General features: G+C 32.5%; 1 protein-coding gene across 1 annotated transcript; it reads right to left on the minus strand.

Annotated features, from left to right (window-relative positions):
- Positions 1-14,080: 14,080 nt before the first annotated feature.
- On the minus strand, positions 14,081-16,901 carry LOC145791952 (protein FAR1-RELATED SEQUENCE 6-like). Its single transcript, XM_082872410.1, has 3 exons — positions 14,718-16,901; positions 14,501-14,629; positions 14,081-14,410 (listed from the first exon to the last, which is right to left on the minus strand). The coding sequence occupies exons 1-3, from the start codon at positions 16,899-16,901 to the stop codon at positions 14,213-14,215; spliced, it is 2,511 nt and encodes an 836-aa protein (XP_082728536.1). The 3' UTR covers positions 14,081-14,212.
- Between the last annotated feature and the right edge of the window lie 3,420 nt (positions 16,902-20,321).

Genomic DNA, 20,321 nt, shown 5'->3' on the forward strand with positions numbered 1-20,321 from the left:
CCCTTTGTCTTCTCATTTTGCATTCTTTCATGTGCTTTCTGTGCCAAAACTTTTCTCTTTTCAAAAAATATCCCAATCCTTCATCGATCTCTTTTCAAGCTTTCTGCAACTGCTCCGTTCACACTCTCCGGTGGGTTTCCTGATTTCCAGTCACCTATTTGACTCCGGCGATCTTCATATCGGCGTTCATTTGGTAGGTTCATAAATTCTTTACCTGCTATTAAGCTCAATCTTTCATAACTCTTCTGATTTACTTTGAATCTGTTTATTTGCCATATGTTGCCTTCTGTTCTCGTTTGTCTTCAAGTTTTTGATTTCTTATTGCTAAAATGCCTGGAACTGTTCTTGTCATATCCGTTTTTTGTTGCTAGCATCATGTCTGGTTCATTACTTTCTTATTCTTCACATACTTACTTAGTGCCTGTGTACTTGGCTTTATTCTTTGAACTTTGTCATCTTCTTGACTCTGTTTTTTCTTTTCTTATTTTATTTCCAGATTCTTGCCTTCGTTTCTGTTTTCTGTATAGTCTTAGAACCACGTCCCTTCTTGAAATTTTTGCTAAGATAATGGTAGAGAAGCTCTTCCAGCTGACTGCCAATGCTTTTTTGCTTCTGAAAAATGTCTGTTGTTGGCCGATGTTAACATTCCTTACTCCTTGATTATCATTCCTTCTTCCACTGTATTTGATAGCCATGTCGAGTAATTGACTTCTCGAATGGCCCTGGTCTCCAGAAGTCTGTCTACTTCTTCCTCTACTGCTTCGACTTATATCAACGTCGGTCCTCTTGCTCGTTGGATTTACAGGTTTGGCTGACCTGTCGACGTTCAGTTGGTGGCAAGTGACCTCGGGGTCAATGCTAGGCATTTCATAAGGTGTCCAAGCAAATACCTCAATGTTTGCTCTAAAAAAAACTTCCAATTCTCTTTATTCTTCTTCGGCTAAGCCTGAGCCGAGAAGAAAGAAGCGTTCTTCATCCCCCTCCTGGACGAGGATTTTCCTCAGTGCCTCTTCACTCTTCTCGGTTGGATCCTTGCTGACATCATCTAGGATCTCTATGTCCTCGTTTTCAATCTCTGCCTTCTCTGGTTCTCGAATGCTGCAGGTGGATTTCATTGCTGCCATGGAGCAATTCTCCGCCTATAGTTGATCCCCTTTGACTTCTTCAATCCCATGTTCTGTTGGGAACCGCAGTAGTTGATGTAACATTGAGGGGACTGCCCCTATTACATGCAACCATGGCCTTCCCAAGATGATACTGTATGGCGTAGGCGTGTCAATTACTATGAATTCTGTCTTGATCTTCTTCTAACTGCTCTTGCATGATTCTATACTTAGAATATTTTGCATGTCTTACGTACTTTTCTTTCTTTGTGCAATCTTCTCGAGGTGACACACCTTGGTTATGCCACCTGACGTTTTATTTCGGCAAGTACTTGTCCTGTAAATTGCTTACAAATTTCAACAAGGATAAACATATACTAGTTTAATCTCAACTTCGTAAACTTTTCTTAAGTTATAACAAGTGCTAAACAATGATCTACTTGTAAATTACTACAAATTTCAACAAGTGAAGGTAAACAATGATCTCGGCTTAACTTCAACTTGTAAATTGCTACAAATTTCAACAAGCGGTAAACATCATCTCGGTTTAACCAACTTGTAAATTGTTACAAATTTCAACAAGTGGTAAACGCATTCTTATTCTCTCTGCCCCCCTAGTGTGAACTTAAAATCCACTTGGGTTCTCATCATACATGTAGTTTCGACCTTGTCGCCGAGGTTTAATTCAAGCCAAGGTTGTTGGCCTTGGTTTCTCTATTGATCTTACTTGGCTCCAACCTGAGTTTGATTTTTGGACTCGAATCGGCGAGCCGTTTCTCTTTTCTTGTTCCGACGCCTTTGTTCCCGGTATGTCCTCCTCGACCCTAGTATATTTCTTAATTCTGGCCAACTTTAGTCTGATCTTGTGTGTTTCCTTTTTATCTTCTGGGATCTGAGATTTGCTCATTGTGCTCTTCTCTTCTCGGACTCAGGTGTCGAGATCTTATCTTCTGGAATCTTGGATCTGCTCACTCAGGTTGAGCTCTTCTTTTCTCGGACCTACTCATCTAGGCCGAGATCATGTCTTCTGGGATCTGGGATCCGGGATTTGCTCACTCAGGTTGAGCTCTTCTATACTTGAATGTTATCTCCTTGGGAGCGCTCATGCCCCCTGTCTTTCATCCCTTCTGAAAGAGTCTTCATTCTGTTTATGTCAACACATTCTCCATCTTTGCTAAACTCGTCGTTTCCGCTACGTTGATCTTGTACGATGATGGCCATCTATTCTCCTTTCTTTCCCACAGACGACGCCAAATTGTATAGGAAATTTTCCGACCACATTGCCCGCTTAGTAGCCAGCTGGAGAGCACTGGCAGAATAGATGGCCTCTAGCTAACCTGCAACAGAAAGAGAAGTCTCCGGCGGTGGTTCAACTACCCGGGGCACTCCGACGATCAAGTCAGTATATCTCTCAAAGATAAATCAAGTGCTAAATTCACAAGCTTAAGCATAAAAAGCATACCTTAGACCCATGCGGGTGCCTCTTTTTTATAACCAACATAAACCTAGTCCCAATAGAAGCCTAACTTCTATGGACTCAGGATTACTACTAATCTTGGACTCCCAGTAAGATTATGATAAACTCTCTAAGAGTCTTATCTTAATACAAACTGAAGTCTTCTTTTATTCTAGGACTCTTGTCCCTCATCCAGGTTGAGTTCCCTTTTCATTCTAAGACTCTTGTCCCTTATCCACTTATCTCGGATTCTGATATCTTCGGAGATAACCTCGGCCTTGCCGAGATCACCTCGGCGTCACGACCAGGACACGTGGCACCTCGGCTGGCACCTCGGCGTCACCTTGCCACGTGTTGGTACTCAAAAAATATATCCCCACAGTATATATTATTTATTAAAAAAATAAAATTGATTTAATAATCATAACTTATTCAATGTATTATATTTATCATTAAAAAATAAACAAGAAGTTAGTGAAAAGTAAAATAAATAACTTACTAAGCACCCTTATATATACTAAAATTAATCAAAATAAATAAATTGATTTGATTCAGTTTGACTTAATTCTATTCTTTTGAAATTTAATTTGTAAATTAAATTGTCATTAATCTATATATTATATGAGAAAAATGAAGTTCTTAACTCACAAGTCTTGTGGGAGTTCTAATATTCTAATCTTAATTTTCTAATTTTTTAATTTAAAAAAAAAATCTCAACATTTATTAATTTCTCTCGACTCACAAGTCTTTTTGACTTCTCACAAGACTTTTTGACTTCTCGACTCACAAGCCTTTTTGTCATTAATTTCTCTAAGTTTTTAACTCACAAGTCTTGTCGCACCTTTTTTAGCTTCTCCCATATATTATGGTTAGTAATGGAATTATTAAATTATTTTTATAAAAATTTTAAAAAAAATAATTTGTATATTAAAAAAAATCTAAAACAAATATAAATTCTTATTAAAAAGATAACAGGTTGCAATTGCGGAAAAAAAAATTATACGGTGCATTTCATTAATAATGCTCAAAAAATGTGTTAAGTGTTTGTGTAAAGGCTTGGCACATGTCTACTCTCAAATTATCAAGCAAATATAGATAAAACCAAAGAACTCAGCTTTAATGGCTAACAAATATTAGAAACCCGACAATTGAAGCCTAATAACTATTAATTAATAGAATTCAACAATTAAAAGGTCTCAAACTACATATCTTTATCTTCTCAAATATTTCCTTTTTTTGGTTCATGCGTTCATTCTAATATTGTAATTGTCGTGATGAAAAATAAAAGTTGTCTTCCCCTTCTATGGCGATTTATCTGGTTATACATCAAATTAAAACGTCAAGTGTACTTCTATATTATCATTGAACGTTGTTTTTATTTATTTTTAGATACTTTATCTCACAATTGTTTATATTTTGTGTTATAAAATTTGTTACATCTATATGGATCTAATGCAAAAAGTGCAATCTATTTCAATGTCATTATCACAATTAGAAGTACAAAAAAATACACAAAAAATATATGAATAGACAAGATTTTTCAAAATTTATATGAGTCTCACTTTTTGAAAATCTTATAATCCATTTAATTTTTATATTATATTTTATGTTTGGTTTCTATACTTTTTTTTATATAGTTTTCTTTGTTTTCTTTAAAAGTTTATTTTTAAAAATTAATAAATAAATCATTTTCTATTTTAAACAATTTCATTTTTATTTTTTATTTTTTCTTAAAGTAGTTTTAGTTTTGGGCAATTACTTACTTTTCCTTTTTTTTTCTTTTTTCTTTTTTTTGTCTATATATTGTCATTTTATGCATTTTAAGTGTATAATGTTTTCACTAATACACTTAGAAATGCATTATGAAAGAAATATCATGCGACAATCAAGTAAGACTTTTTGAAAATCCTATAATTCCTTTTTTGTATTATATTTTATGTTTGGTTTTTGTATTTTTTTTAATATAGTTTTCTTTGTTTTCTTTAAAAATTTATTTTTAAAAATTAATAAATAAATAAATAAATCATTTTCTATTTCAAACAATTTCATTTTTATTTTTATTTTTTATTTTTCTTAAAATAGTTTTAGTTTTGGGCAATTACTTACTTTTTTTTCTTCTATATATTGTAATTTTATGCATTTTAAGTGTATGATGTTTTTACTAATACATTTGGAGATGCACTATGTAAGAAGTATCATGCGAAAATTATACAAGAAGAAAATAAATAAATAAAACAATACAATGAATGTGGAGCAAATATCAAATATCAAAACTCCTAAAGCAAGCAAGTAGAATAGAATGTTTAACAATAGACATTTGAAAATTTGTAATAAAATTTTATAACTTTCTTTTTTGCTAAGAAAATTCTATTTGGTACTAGCTAAATAAAATGCTTTCAAAATATAAATATTTTTTAAAATTTGAAATTAAAACTATGTTAAATTTATGTAAGCATAATTACCAACCACATTTTTTTAATGTATAATATTATATTGACTACCTTTTTCAAGTTTATTTTTTAAAGTATTTTTACAGAAGTAAAAAAATATCGTTATGAATAAATTTTTCCTTAATTTAGACATAAATTTTGCCCATACAGTATTTTTTAATTTTGAATAAAAGCAAACATAAAATAATTGATTGAAGATATACTGCATTTGTTATATTCATTTTTCTGTATAAAAAAAGACATTTAAAAATCACAATTCACATATATATATATATATATATATATATAAATAATTATAAATACAGTCCGTACATTGTACGGGTGGAACACTAGTTATTTGTAACCAGAATCAAGTCGTTTTTTTTTTTTTAAAATCAAACCAAATTATCCTGTTGGACCGGTGTAGTTTGGTTTATAATTTTTATAAAATTTTTTGAAACACCTTTAATTATCCTTAAGAAAATTATTTGATAATTTCATAGCTAGCAAATAGGCTTTTTACCAACACCAGGGGTGGGGGCCAGTGGAGAGAGTCCGGACCCTCTCCAGCGTGAATCCCCGTCCGGTCCTCCGGGCGACGGGTCAGATGAAGCCACGTTACCTATAAATAAACACACGGCTCAGATTTGTTTATTTAAAAAAAGAAGAAAAAATACACTACACTACACTCACAGCACACACTCTCTCACTCCGTCCCTTCCTCACTGACACACACACTCACTCACACAGTCTCTCTCTCTCTCTCTATATCACATTTCTAACAAGGAAAATGAATTGTGGCCCTAAAAACAGTGGCCCTAATGGCCCTAATTTCCTTTTCTGGATAAGTTTGTTTTTTTTTCTTTTTTTTTTTGCCTTGTTTTTTTTTTGTTGCCTTATATGGAAATTTAGGGGCATTTGGGCCCCTAAATTTCGAGCTACCAACCAAAACCGCTTCTAACAAAAAGTTAAAATCACACATACTCTCTCTCTATCACATTTCTAATAAAAAAAAAATTATTTTAATCTTTTTCATTTTTTTCATAATATATAATTTTTAATATAAAATTTTCTTTTTTATAAAATTAATATCATTGAAAATATATTTTTAAAATAAGACTAATATTAAATATATTTAATAAAAATTTAAAATAAATAAAAAGTAATTACTATATTTAGTTATGCTCAAAGTATTATTTTTAAAATATAAAAATTATTTTGATAAAAATAAACACACAAAAATCATATATTTTTAAAATTCTCAATAATAATCTTCATTCCAAAAAAAATATATGAAAATAATGACTTTTGTGCATAGATGTAAATTTTTTATTTTACATATATGAAAATAATCTTCATTCAATCTATGCATAGGTGTAAATCAAATATAAAATTTTTTTATTTCGTTTACAAAAAATTATAAATCCGTTTGGTTAATAAAATTAAATTAAAAGTCATTATTTTTATATGTTTTTTTTTAGAATAAAGATTGTTTTTGAGAATTTCAAAAATATATGATTTTTGTGTGTTGATTTCATCAAATTAATTTTTATATTTAAAAATAATAATTTGAAAACAAAACTAAACATCGTAATTAGTTTTTATTTATTTTAATTTTTTATTAAATATATTTAATATTAATCTCATTTTAAAGGTATATTTTTAATGATATTAATGTTATAAAATTAAAATTTTATATTAAAAATTATATATTATGAAAATAAAATAAAAAAGATTAAAATATTTTTTTAAATTTTTTATTTGAAGAGAGAGAGAGAGTGTGATGGGATTTGTGCGTGCAGTGAGGGAGAGAGAGAAGGGTCAGAGAAAAAGGAAATGATTCAATGTGATATGTTTTGAATTTTTTTTGTTTAAAAAAACAAATCTGAACCATGCATTTCTTGTAGGGTAACGTGGCTTCATCTGAGCGGTCACCCGGAGGACCGGACGGGGATTCACGCTGGAGAGGATCCGGACTCCACTGGAGAACGTGATTTTCTCCACAGAGGTGACTCAAATTCGAATTTTAGAAGTGTGAAAAATGGTTGAATTTTAGCTAGCTCTCTTTGAGATCTCGTAGCGTATGGCTGAACTCCATTATAATTTTGATGGTAGATTCTTTTGCAACGTATGATTGCCAAAAATGATAACACCACAAAACATTCGGCTCCATTTGGTAAGTCTCTCAAAATATAATTCTACTCATTGATTTGAGTGTGTTGTTTGTTTGGAGTTTTCAAATCATAATTCTACACCAATTTCTCAAAACTCAATTCAAAACATAATCATTACTTTTCAAAACTCATAACCAAACATATAACTCAAAACTCTTTTCAAAACTCAATTCAAATCAATATTTTAATTTTTTAAATATTTTAAAAATATTTTAATTTTGTAAAGATTTTAAATATTTTAATATTTAAATATGTTACAATTTTTAAAAATTTTAATTTTTTGAATATTTTTAAATATTTTAATTTCAAAATATTACGATTTTAATTTTTTAAATTTTAAAATATTTTATAAAAATAAATTCAAACTCTATTTTATAAAAATATTTTTAAATATTTTAATTTTTTTGTTATTTATTTGGTTACAATTTGAATGTAGAATTGTGAAAGTAGTATGGAGTTTCGAGTTATGTGTTTGGTTATGAGTTTTAAAAATAATTTCTTAATTGAGTTTTGTTTTATATGTTTGGTTACGATTTGAGTGTAGAGTTTTTTTAAATTTAAAATATTAACATTTTCAATTATTTAAAAATTTTGAATATTTAAATTATTTAAATTTTTACGATTTATATTTTTTGAATATTTATTTTAATTTTTTACTTATTAAATTTTTAGATTATTTAAATTATTTAAATATTTATGATTTAAATTTTTTGAATATTTATTTTGAAAAAAAATTATTTCCTTTGTAGTATTTTCAATTAAAAAATTGATTAATGTTATTTTCTGTTAATAATAATTTTTTTAAATTGAATTTTAAAAAGAATTTGGTTATGAGTGTTGATCAGAATTTTCAATAATGTAAAAATAATGTGTTTTGTTATGAGTTATAATAATTTGAATTAAGTTTTGAAAACTCTTTCCAAACTTCATAACCAAACAAATTTTCTCACTTCACATGTCAAATCAAACTTTCAAAACTCAATTTCACACTCAATTGAAAACTCAATTCAACAATCTATTCAAAAACCATAATCAAATAAATTTTCTACACTCAAATCATAATTCCACAACTCACAAACTCAAAATACAACTCATACTCTCAAATCACATTTACAAAACTCTACCAAACGCAACCTTCTTTTTTTTTTAATTCAAAAAAATAATAATAATCTCACACTCGTCTAAGTTTGTAATATGTTAAATTAGTTAACAAAATTGAAAAATTATATTAAAAAATAAAAAAAATTCTTTTCATTTTTTATAATAAGTCTTTTTCTAAAAAATAAAAACAATATTTTAAAATATTTTAATTCCTTTTATCTCATACTTTAACAAAAAAAAAAAAATAGTTCTTAAAAAAATCGTATGTAGTGACATTAGTAAGGAGAGAGGTGGGAGGAAAAATTGCCGTGATAATGCGTAGAGAGAAGTCAAGGAGAAATTTGTGAGAAATTAACATGTGAACCCCATCACAAAGTAGCCGTTTTGTCAGGGTGGGAAAAAGGGAAAGGCAGGAGGCCCACTGGTGTTTAGGTTTTTTTAGAGTATAGTATAGCCCCCTGCTTTAAGGGCAAAAAATTTTTGACATGTCTTCTCAGCCTCAGCTAGGGAAATGTTATATAGCTGGATAGATAATTTGACTAGTTAGGGTGTGTTTGGTAACGTTTACGTTTTCAGTTTATATTTACAAAAATTTTATAAATTGATTTTTGTTTATTTTTTGTTTATTTTTAGAAAAACACAAACTACAAACGCGTTTGGTAATTGACAAAATGTTTAAAAAATTTTAAAAATATAAAAAAGAGTGAGAAATGGCAAGTGGTGGCAAGTGGTAGCGGAAGACGGTGGTGGAAAGTAGTGACGGTGGGTGGTGGGTAGCTGGTGGTGGCGGGTGGGTGGTGGTGGTGGGTGGGTGGGTGACGGCGACGGGTGGTTGGTGGTAGCTAGTGGGTGGTGGTGGTGGTGGTGGTGGCGGGTGGTGGTGGTTTGTGGGTGGGTGACAGTGGTGGGTGGTAGCGAGTGGGTGGTGGTGGCGGGCGGTAGGTGGTGCTGGCGGGTGGGTGGTGGATGGCAGGTGGTGGTGGGTGGTGGCAGGTGGTGGCAGGTGGTGGTGGTGGTGGGTAGGTGGGTGACTGTGCCGGGTGGTAGGTGGTAGCGAGTGGGTGGTAGTGGTGGTGGTGAGTGGTAGGTGGTGGTGGTAGGTGGGTGGCGGGTGGTGGTGACGGGTGGATGGCAGATGGGTAGTGGTGGCAGGTAGGTGGTGAGTGGTGGTGGCAAGTAGGTGGCAGGCGGTGGTGGTGGGCGGTGGATGGTAGTGGTGGGTGGTGGCGGGTGGATGGCAGGTAGGTGGTGGGTGGTGGTGGTGGCGGCGAGGGGTGGCAGGTGGGTGGTGGCCGGTAAGTGGCTGGTGGTGGCCGGTGGTGGGTGGTGGTGGCAGGTGGTGGTGGGGGGTGGGTGGTGGTGGCGAGTGGGTGGCAGGTAGGTGGTGGCCGGTGTGTGGGTGGCGGATGGTGATGGCAAGTGGGTGGTGAGTGGTGGTGGCAAGTGTTGGTGGGAGGTGGGTGGTGGGTGGTGGTGGCGGAAGACGGTGGTGGAAAATGGTGGCGGGTGGTAACTAGTGTTGGGTGGTAAAAAAAAAAAAACTGAAAACTCAAAATGGAAACACATTTTTTGTGTTTTCATTTTTTGGTCAAATTTATAAACTGAGACCACTGATTTATAAATCAAAAATTTTACCAAACAAGTTTTTATTTGAGTTTTTAAAATTTTTATAAATATAAACAGAAAACTAAAAACGTAAGTGTTATCAAACGGCACCTTAATAATTTTTTTTCGTGTTTCAAAAATATGATCAACTAACATATTAATTAATTAATTGTGATAAATTGGATTAGATTTTTTAATTTCTGCTTTTGTAGTACCTCGACATCGACATTGACATGACATAAGTGTGAAAGAGATTGTATTTTTAGAAGTGTATATTATACACATCTTATTAAAAGTAGAATTTTATTATAAAATTTTATAACATTAATTATAAATTAGGTGATATTATTAAAAAATTAATAAATAAAAAATGTCGTAATCAAATTATAAATTTTTTTAACATCAATTATAAAATTTTAAACATTTTACTACCTTAATTTATAATAAAATTACAAATTTTTATGTCATATATCCTCTAAAATTTTCCTCTCTTTTTGTGTACTAAAAATAAACAATTATGATACATATCATTAAAATAAGATCACTAAAAACAGCTCTAGTGACGTGACATGTCTAAAAAAAATTAAAAAAAAAAAGAGAAAAAAGACAAAGCATAAAAACAAAAAAACAAAAAAAAAATTTGAAAAATGTTTCCGCCCCCCTCAAAACAAGACCCCCTCGACCCCCTCTGAGCTGGACAGCACGTGATCGGTCACGTGACACACCAAGCCCGACGCCCCTCCTATTTCAGAATTCAAACACATTTTTGAACGGGAAAAAATATAGGAGATGACAGTGGCGATCGAGAGGCAGAACGACTCCTCCTGAACTCGACGACTCCAACTCCCAACTCCGAAGGCCGATTCCTTCAGCTCCTCTCTTTCACTCCGACGTCCTTGACTGCGACGCCCGACGCCCGACGCACTCTCTCTCTCCCTCCCTTTCCATCTTATTCAACGGACCCCCTCCTCCCTTTGACGCCCCGACGACAGGTCTGACTCTGTCCACTCGAGTCCCGACTGCCTCTATTTCAATCTGGTGTATATATATATATATATATATATATATATAAATGTATGTATGTTGATTTTGCCCTAATTTTGCCAACTTCCGAAATTTCAGAGATTGTCATCCCCAAGTTGAGGTAATATATATGTTGTTTAAATTTCTGAAATTAACATATATATGTTGTTGATGCCCTAATTTATACAGATTTGTTCAGATTTCTGAAATCTGTGTAAAAATCTATGTAAAATCTGAACAGATGGATTGAATTTCTGAAATTGAAAATCTGTGTAAAATCTACTGAAATCAACAACTGCTATCTTTTACCATATGGTATAGCTTAATTTATACAGATTTTACACAGGGATTGGGGTGTGAATTGGAGTTTAGCTTAATTTATACAGATTTGTTGCAAAGTTTAGCTTAATTTATATGGTATAGCTTAATGGTTTAGCTTAATCCCTGTGTAGGAATTGAAATTGATAGGTTAGGAAGGAAACAGATTTGTTGCAAAGTTTAGCTTAATGGTTTAGTTTAATGGTTCAGATTTTACACAGATCTAATCTATGAAAGATAGTTTAAGCTAAACTCCAATTCCTATATGGTTTAGCTTAATGGTATAGCTAATAGACACCCCAAAATCTGTTGGAGTTTAATTTATAAATTAAGCTATACTAAATCTGTGTAAAATCTGAACAGGTTCCTATACCATATAGGAATTGGAGTTTGAATTGGAGTTTGAATACACTAAGCTATACCATATAGCTTAGTGTTTGAATACACGCAGGTTCCTATATCAATAGTTAATGGTTCCATTTCAATTTGTTTGAATTGGAGTTTGAATAGTTAATGAGCTATTTACTTACACTAAGCTATTTACTGAATCTGTGTAAAATCTGTGACTATCAAATTTGCCAAACTAGTTAAGTGAAATGGAGTTTGAATTGGAGTTTGAATGGTATAGCTAATAGACACCCCAAATCTGTTGGAGTTTAATTTATAAATTAAGCTGTGTAAAATCTGTACAGGTTCCTATGCCATATAGGAATTGGAGTTTGAATTGGAGTTTGAATACACTAAGCTATACCATATAGCTTAGTGTTTTAATACACGCAGGTTCCTATATCAATAGTTAATGGTTCCATTTCAATTTGTGTTGAATTGGAGTTTGAATTGGAGTTTGAATATTTAATGAGCTATTTACTTACACTAAGCTATTTATTGAATTTGTGTAAAATCTGTGACTATCAAATTTGCCAAACTAGTTAAGTGAAATGGAGTTTGAATTGGAGTTTGAATAGTTAATGAGCTATTTACTTAACTATTTGAAATCTGCCAAAGTAGATTAAAATTGAAAAGTCACTATCAAATTTCTGAAATCAAATTTGCCAAAGTAGATCAAATAGTTGTTTAACCCTTCTATTTACTTAATGGAGTTTGAATTGGATTTATGAAATGGAACTAGCCCAATGTTCAAATTTCACTTAAACAGCATGAACCAAGGTGTTAATGTTCAAGTTTCACTTACAATTGAAAAATGGAAGTAGCCCAATGCACAGAAAATGTAACTTGTATGAGTTCAAATTCAAACTGACAGTGTTTGAATTTGAACTTTTTGATTAAATTTCAGACTATTCCCATATGAGACTATTGAGTTCACTTTTTGATTAAATTTTCAGTTAATGAACATAACTTGTTATTGCAGATGTCAAGTTCAACTGTGAATGCCAGTAGCTCAGATCGGTTGATGTACTTGAACAAAAATTGTCCTACATGTAAGAAAAAGGCCATCATTCAAATTTCTGAGACAGATCGAAACAAAAACAAGCTATTCTACTCTTGTAATGGTTGTGGTCTTTTCATTGGATGGTGTGTGCCTATGAATTCAGAATGTGGAGATCAAGAAATTCCAAGACAAGTAGAAAGAGAACTGCTAAGATCTATGACGGAACAAGTTCGAGCTATGATCGAACAACAAAGATCTATGACGGAACAACTTCGCGCTATGACCGAACAACAAAGATCTATGACGGAACAATTTAGCTGTGTTACTGCAAAGATGCAAAAACTAGAATTTGTGATGTTTTTCTTGCTAGTAATTGGTGTGTTATTACTTATGAAGATGTAATGCTACTTAGAAGTACAAGTAGAAGTAGATAGAACTATGTTTTGTTGTGGAATGAAATATGTATTGTTGAATATGTTTTGTGGAATGGAATATGTGTTGTTGTTAATTGTTGAATTTTTGAGTGGAATGGAAATGACCCACTGAATTGTTGAATTGTCATTGTTGAATTGTTGAATGAAGATGTGGTATTGTGGAATTGTTGTGGAATGAAGATGTGTTATTGTGGAATTGTTGTGGAATGAATATGTGTACCATGAACAGGTTTTAAACCATGAATTGAACCATGACCCATGACAGATTTTAAACCATGTCAGATTTTAAACAGGTTTGTTGTGGAATGAAGATGTTGTGGAATTGTTGTGGAATCAAGATGTTGAGCATGAACCATGACAGATTTTTTACAGATTTGAACCATGATTTGAACCATAAACAGACATATGTTGGCAACCATGATTTGAACCATGGACCCTCATTGACAGCATAAACCATGAACCATCATTGACTGCATGAACCAGCATTGACAGATTTTAAACAAGATGAACCATGAACCCTCATTAACAGCATAAACCATGAACCATCATTGACTGCATGAACAAGCATTGACAGATTTTAAACAGCATGAACCATGAACCATCATTGACAGAACTAGATTTCAGACATTTCAACATGATTTTTACACATATTACACAGATTTGTAAACCAGATTTAAGACAGATTTTTAAACCAGATTTCAGACATTTGAGCATGAAATGTGAACCATGAACCAGATTTTGCACAGATTTGTACACAGATTTCAGATTTTTACCAGATTTCACATCGTTGACAGATTTTTGCAACTTTTACACAGATTTTTACAGATTTGAACCATGAACTAAAAAAAAAATATTTTGGCTAAAATCATTTTTCTTACAAATTTCTTAAACCATGAACTGTGAACAGAGATTCTGCATGAACTCCCAAAAAATCATGGTCAAACACTGACAAAATGCTCAAACACTGTCAAAATAGCAAAATGAAACAGATTTTTTTACATAATTTTTTAAACCATCAACTATGAAATTAAATTGTTGAAATATAGATTGTCAAAATAAACCATGAACTCAATAACCAATCTTCGAAATTCATACACAACATGCGTTAGACATGTAATATGGGACTTAACATAATAAGTTTCAATCTCAAAAACAAAATGTCAATGTTCAATAAACTAGTCAAACATTTCTACAATCTCCATCATTCATTCGCGCTGTGCAATGCCCGTCATTCATTCCCGGTCTGCATGCATTAGAACCCGATGGGGTTAGAGATCCAGATCCAAAAAATTGAGTTGGACCATGAATCAAACTTCTCGGTGTGCCGCTTACAAAGTTCGATGGGATAAGAGATGTGCCTCCAATAGCATTTACGACCTATCATAATTCAAGTAAAAAAAGACATGTTACAAAATATTTGTAAATGAAAACAAAAAATGAATGTAAAGTCGTCTTATGAACACATACCGGTGCATACATACTATTTTGCATGCCAACCATATGTGGATAATATGATGTATAAGCTTGAGCTTGAGCTTGAGCTTGAGCTTGAACTTCAGCTTGAGCTTGAGCTTCAAATTGAAGAACCTTAGCAGCCTATATTGGTTCAAGCGTTTGTAAAAATGTAGTTGAAAAGAGTTTGTTGAAAAAATAAAAAACAAGTTCAATTCCATATACAATTTACCTTTGCTTTTGTTTGTTTTTTTGCCGTTGCCTTGAACCGATTAACTATTTGATCTACTTTGGCAACCTTTCGTTTCGTTACTGGACGGCCTCTTCGCCGAACAACCAAAGGACTAACCACCTTCCTCGTACTAGCACCCGATGTACATCCGGTGGCAATTGGACTTTTTGTAGAAGATGGTATCCTATTAGTAGAAGGTGGTAAATTACTCCCATCACCTGATTCATCGTGCATGACTCTATCCTTCATTTCATCCAATCCATGGTCTATAATTTTAATTTTCCCTTCCGAATTACCAGCAAGTTGTATAATGGCGATCAATTTCTTGTTCATCCTCTCATAACAACTTGTATTGAAATCATCTCCAAAGCCAGTGTACGTGGTTTTGATGCATGTGTACTCTCTAACCAAATCTTTCCTCCAACGTGGCAAAATATACTTACTTGGCACCTCATTTATGCACCTTCTTACAAGCACCGCGAGTGAGTGAGCACACATAATCCCTCTAAACTGAAACAACCGACACATACACTGAACTTCACATTCAATTGAATTAAAATACACAACAAAGTCCACATGCTTCATCTTGTCACAAACTACCATCGCTTCTTGGACATTATATGTACAAATTGCTCCCTCCTCTCTGACAATCACGGCTTGACAGTACACTAATCTCTTCAACTCTCCTTGAACTTCTTTGAATTTTGCATTGGTGTAGGCTTGTTGAAATTGCTTCTCGAAGCCATATATAGTTAGACAATCAAACAATTTGTGTCGAGACTTGAAGTCTGATTTCTTCTCTTTCTCTACCTTACTTCTCAACGCATTGTCATATTGTTCAACAAATTGTTTTAATGTTGTCTTCGGGTTGACATATCCATCAAAAAAAGCATTCATGCTTTCACTTCGTTGTGTTGTTGACATGCCAGCCCAAAAAATGTCTTTAACATATACAGGAACCCATCGATGCCGCTCATGATATAGTACCCCCAACCAGTCATTATCATAAAGATTGAATTTAGTAAGCATCTCTTTCCATTTTTCCTCAAATTCATCTGTTGTCAAACAATCATAAATTGCATTTTGCATAGCCAACTTCATGGGTTCATACTGAGCATATCCTTTCAACTTCTCCGGTATTTTCTTCATTACATGCCATAAGCACCATCGATGCCGGGCCTGTGGAAAGACAATTTCTATAGCATTTTGCATAGCTCTGCACTGATCAGTTATGATAGCTTTTGGAGGTTTATTTGACATGCAACTTAACCACGACTTAAATAGCCAAACAAATGTGTCGGTGTCTTCACTAGATAACAATCCACAACCAAGCAAAATAGACTGTCCATGGTGATTGACTCCTACAAATGGAGCAAATGGCATGTCATATTTGTTCGTCAGATAAGTTGTGTCAAATGAAACAACATCTCCAAATGATTCATACATAGCCCGACTCCTTGCATCAGCCCAAAACAAGTTTCTAATGCGAAACTCCTCATCAACATCAATCACATAAAAAAATTTCTCACTATGTGCTTGCATCCTCATAAAATAACTTTGAAGTGATTCGGCATCACCTTCACCAAGCCTTAATCTTCTAGCTCTATTGATGTAATTCCTTGCATCTCGCTCATCAAATGTCAATGACTCGTATCCCCCCGCTTCAACAACCATTGAATGATAGTTCCTAGACACCCCAATCCCTGCTTCATCATTGATTTCTAATCTTCTCTTCACAGGAGTACGAATTTTCTTATTCATTGCAAAATGACGAGAGTCGGTGGGAATCAACTCATGATTATGCTCAAGGTTAACTGTGGTTAACATATATGTCCCATTCTTTTGTAGAGTACCTCGTACCCTTGCTTTGCAACCAATTTTTGTGGACAAAGATGGCTTCAAAGGGTTCACTTCTGATTTCTTTTTTCTCTCCCCCGCTCGAGAACATTCAATTGCAAAGTTTTTTAATTCGCCATCATCTCCAAAATGTTGTGCTCTATGAGCTATAGAAAAGCCAACATGCTTAGCATATGTGGCATAAAATGTGTACACTTCTTCCCTTGAGGTAAAACACATACCCTTCTTCGGTTCTTCAACTTGTTTTTGAGGGGGTCGGAAATCAGATTCAACTTGTTCACCCTCATTTACTAAAGAATTGTCACAACCACTTGAATCAACCTCCATTCTATAAGAATCAAAAATGAAATTCAAATAGAATGATTTTAGAATAATAATTTTATAAGATCAAACATCAGCTAATCAACTGTACAAACTGTTGAAATAAACCATCAAACAAATTGAAACATCTGTGATGTGTAAAACTAATCACAGATGTTTATAAGATCAAACATGAGCTAAAATATTATCAAACTAATAATAAAATTATTAAACTAATCAAACATCTAATAATAAACTTTGTTCAACATATCTGTGATGATTGAAACATTGAAAAAGTTTGCATTTTGGTTTAATTTATCATACATCAATGCTACATGCTGTTGGTGTTCTCACACAGTGCCAGTTTCTTCTTCATTTCTAATTGCATACCATGATCTATCCAGTTTTACTACAGGTTCCTATACCATATATGCAGACCCATTAAAATTTCTTGGGGTTGAGGTAGGTGCATGTATTCAAGTCGCAACCTATGAAAGATGGATCCAAGAAATTCCAATTGGAGCAATAATGGAATTCAGGCCTTTTATTGAATCGAGTTGTTGTGTCCAACTTTAAAACCCCTGTTTTATCCGTATTATGCTTCCATACTTCCTGGTAGGATTCACCAGTATGGTGATAACATAATAACTTGTAATGGTCAAAAATTGGTAGTTATTTTCGCACCTTCTGTAATGTCCAAAAAGTGAATGACTACAATCAAAAATTTGATAATCACAAACAAATTCTCTGCTTCAATTCTCGGCCAAAACAAACTGATAACATGCAGTCATGTCATCATTTGGGGTTATGAACAGATTTTATATACAACCCCAAATTATGAGCATCAATCATAACAGTTTCAGCATGGTTGATGTAGATAGAGAGACAGAGGGAGAATGAGGGAGAATCAGGGGTTTTTGAGTAACATTACCTGACAAAATGCTATGGTCGACGGAGAGCTATGGTTGACAGAGAGCTATGGCTAACGGAGGAGAGCTATGGTCGACGGAGGAGAGCTATGGTCGACGGATGAGAGCCATGGGGGACGCACGATGGAAGGGAAGAGGGAAGACGTTCCCGCTTTTTTTTTTTTTCGTCTTTCTTTTCAGTATTTTTCTTGTCTTTCAGGTGCGTGTATAACACCTTCTTCATTGTGCGATTCTTCTTCAGATGCCTTCATTAGCTGCCACCTCAGAGGGGGTGGAGGGGGCCTTCAATTGAGGGGGTCTGTATCGGAATTGAAAAAATTTAATACCCGTGCTCTTGCTTAAAGTGTTCTAAATCATTTTTCAAAAACAAATTAAAAGGGGTGACCACAAAAGCACCACCACTCTCACGCTCTGACTAACGGCCCCACCATTATGCATTTAGATGAAAATGTTATAGCCGTTTAAAATATAAAAAATAAATAAGAGAAGTATTTGAGTGCGTAAAGTAAGGCTAAGTTTGGAAAGATTAAAAAAGTGTATTTTTTGTTTTTTTAGATTAAAAAATTGAGGTTGAAAATATGGATGTTTGGGTTAATTTTTTGACTTTTTATTGAAAAATGTGTAATAAAAAATTGTAAAAATTGATTTGTAGGGAAAAATTTGAATTGGGAGTTGTGTAGCCGTAATTGTTGACTTTTGGTGAATAGTGTTAACTTTTTAACTTTTTGAGTAACTTTTTGACTTTTTGACTTTTTTTAAAGTCCCCAAACTTGGCCTAAGTATCATATATATTTACGTTAATTTTCATAAATATACGTAAATTATCTCACAAAATTACATAAGCTCTTATAAATATAAATAAGTTGTAATTTATCAAATTTATATGAATAATTTATATATGTTTATAAAAATTTATATAATTTTATAAAATAACTTATATATATTTATAAAAATTTATTAAAATACATATGATATACACATACGCACTTAAAAATTGCCCAACACGACATTTGAATTGAAACATTAAAAAGGTTTCACAAAGTGTGCATCTATCAAATTTGGAATAAATCAGGATTAAATTATTATTTATGGTTTCATAAAGGGTGTTACACAATTATTAAGTAAATCTATAAAATAAAAAATAAAAGTTGACTAAAACATTAAAATGGTTCACTAAAAAAAAATATGGGTTAAAAACTCAAAAATTATTTTGAAAATACAAAATCAAACAGAGTAAATGAGATTTAGGTAGATTAGACAGTGCTGCTTATTATGGAGATATACATTAGCGATTTAAATTGTTCTTCTTGTAAATATATACATGTAATAAATCATTTATGAAAAAGTGAGATTCATCTAATACTTATGACTATATGATTTCATCATTTAAAAAAAAAAGATAAATTACATTGACATCCTCTGAGATTTATGTTTATTATAGTTTCTCTCCTCACCTTTTGAAAATTACATCTCTTTTCCTAAGATTTAAAGTTTCATTACAGATTGCCCCTTGAGGTTTAAAGTTTCATAACAGTTCTCCCCTCACCGTAATAATCATCATACATAAAATTAAATTAACAGGAGGGTCAATGTAATTTCTCAAATGTGAGGAAGGGAACTGTAATAAACATAAACCTCAAGAGGTGTCAGTATAATTTACCTAAAAAAAAAATATAGGAACATTTTTTAAAACATACTTGCCATTGTTCTTCCTTTTTTTTTTAGTACAGGTATGATAAGAGATGGGGTGATTAATGCTGGTGTGTAAAAACAAATTATTGAAATATGTAAAAATGTATAGAAAAATATAAAAATATTTAGAAATATGTGCAATGTATGTTGAGAACCTAAATTTTTTTGACATTATTTGGTCTTAAGTAAATATCCAATAGACAGTTGTTAGCAGCACACATAAAAAATTTTATAATTATAATTTTTAAATTGATATAGTATTTTTATGATTGATCTACACATAAAAATTCATAACATTAAATTAACGATTTAGATAATAACATCACCATCCACTTCACTTTAGTGGATTGGAAACAAGCTTGGCTCAAAAATAATTATCAAAGTCTTATAATGTTTACATGTATGATGACAATCAATATATTGGGTGGATGGGAAACAAGATTGGCTGAAAAATAATTAGTGAAGTATTATACTGTTTACATATGACAATCAATGCCACAAAATCCATGACAATTAGGTTATATTTGATAGGTGGATTAGTTTGTTTGTTTTTTTTTTTTTTGCAGGATTAGTTATATTATGAGATTAATGTTGATATTATAATAATACGTAAAATAGGGATGCAATTTATATATGGTACAGGTTACTTGTATGTTTGATTAAAGTATAAGGAAGATTATTTTTTAGCATTAGATGAGGTGAGATACTAATCACATTGGCATGATTTTAGCATTACCTTGAAAAAGTGGTATTGCTAATCCCTCTATTTTGGGAGACTACCAATATTATGATACTAACAGTTGTATTTATTTTTGTCAATAAAAAC

Source organism: Camellia sinensis, chromosome 5, assembly GCF_055761805.1.
Source record: "Camellia sinensis isolate YWXY chromosome 5, ASM5576180v1, whole genome shotgun sequence".
Classification (NCBI taxonomy): Eukaryota; Viridiplantae; Streptophyta; class Magnoliopsida; order Ericales; family Theaceae; genus Camellia; species Camellia sinensis.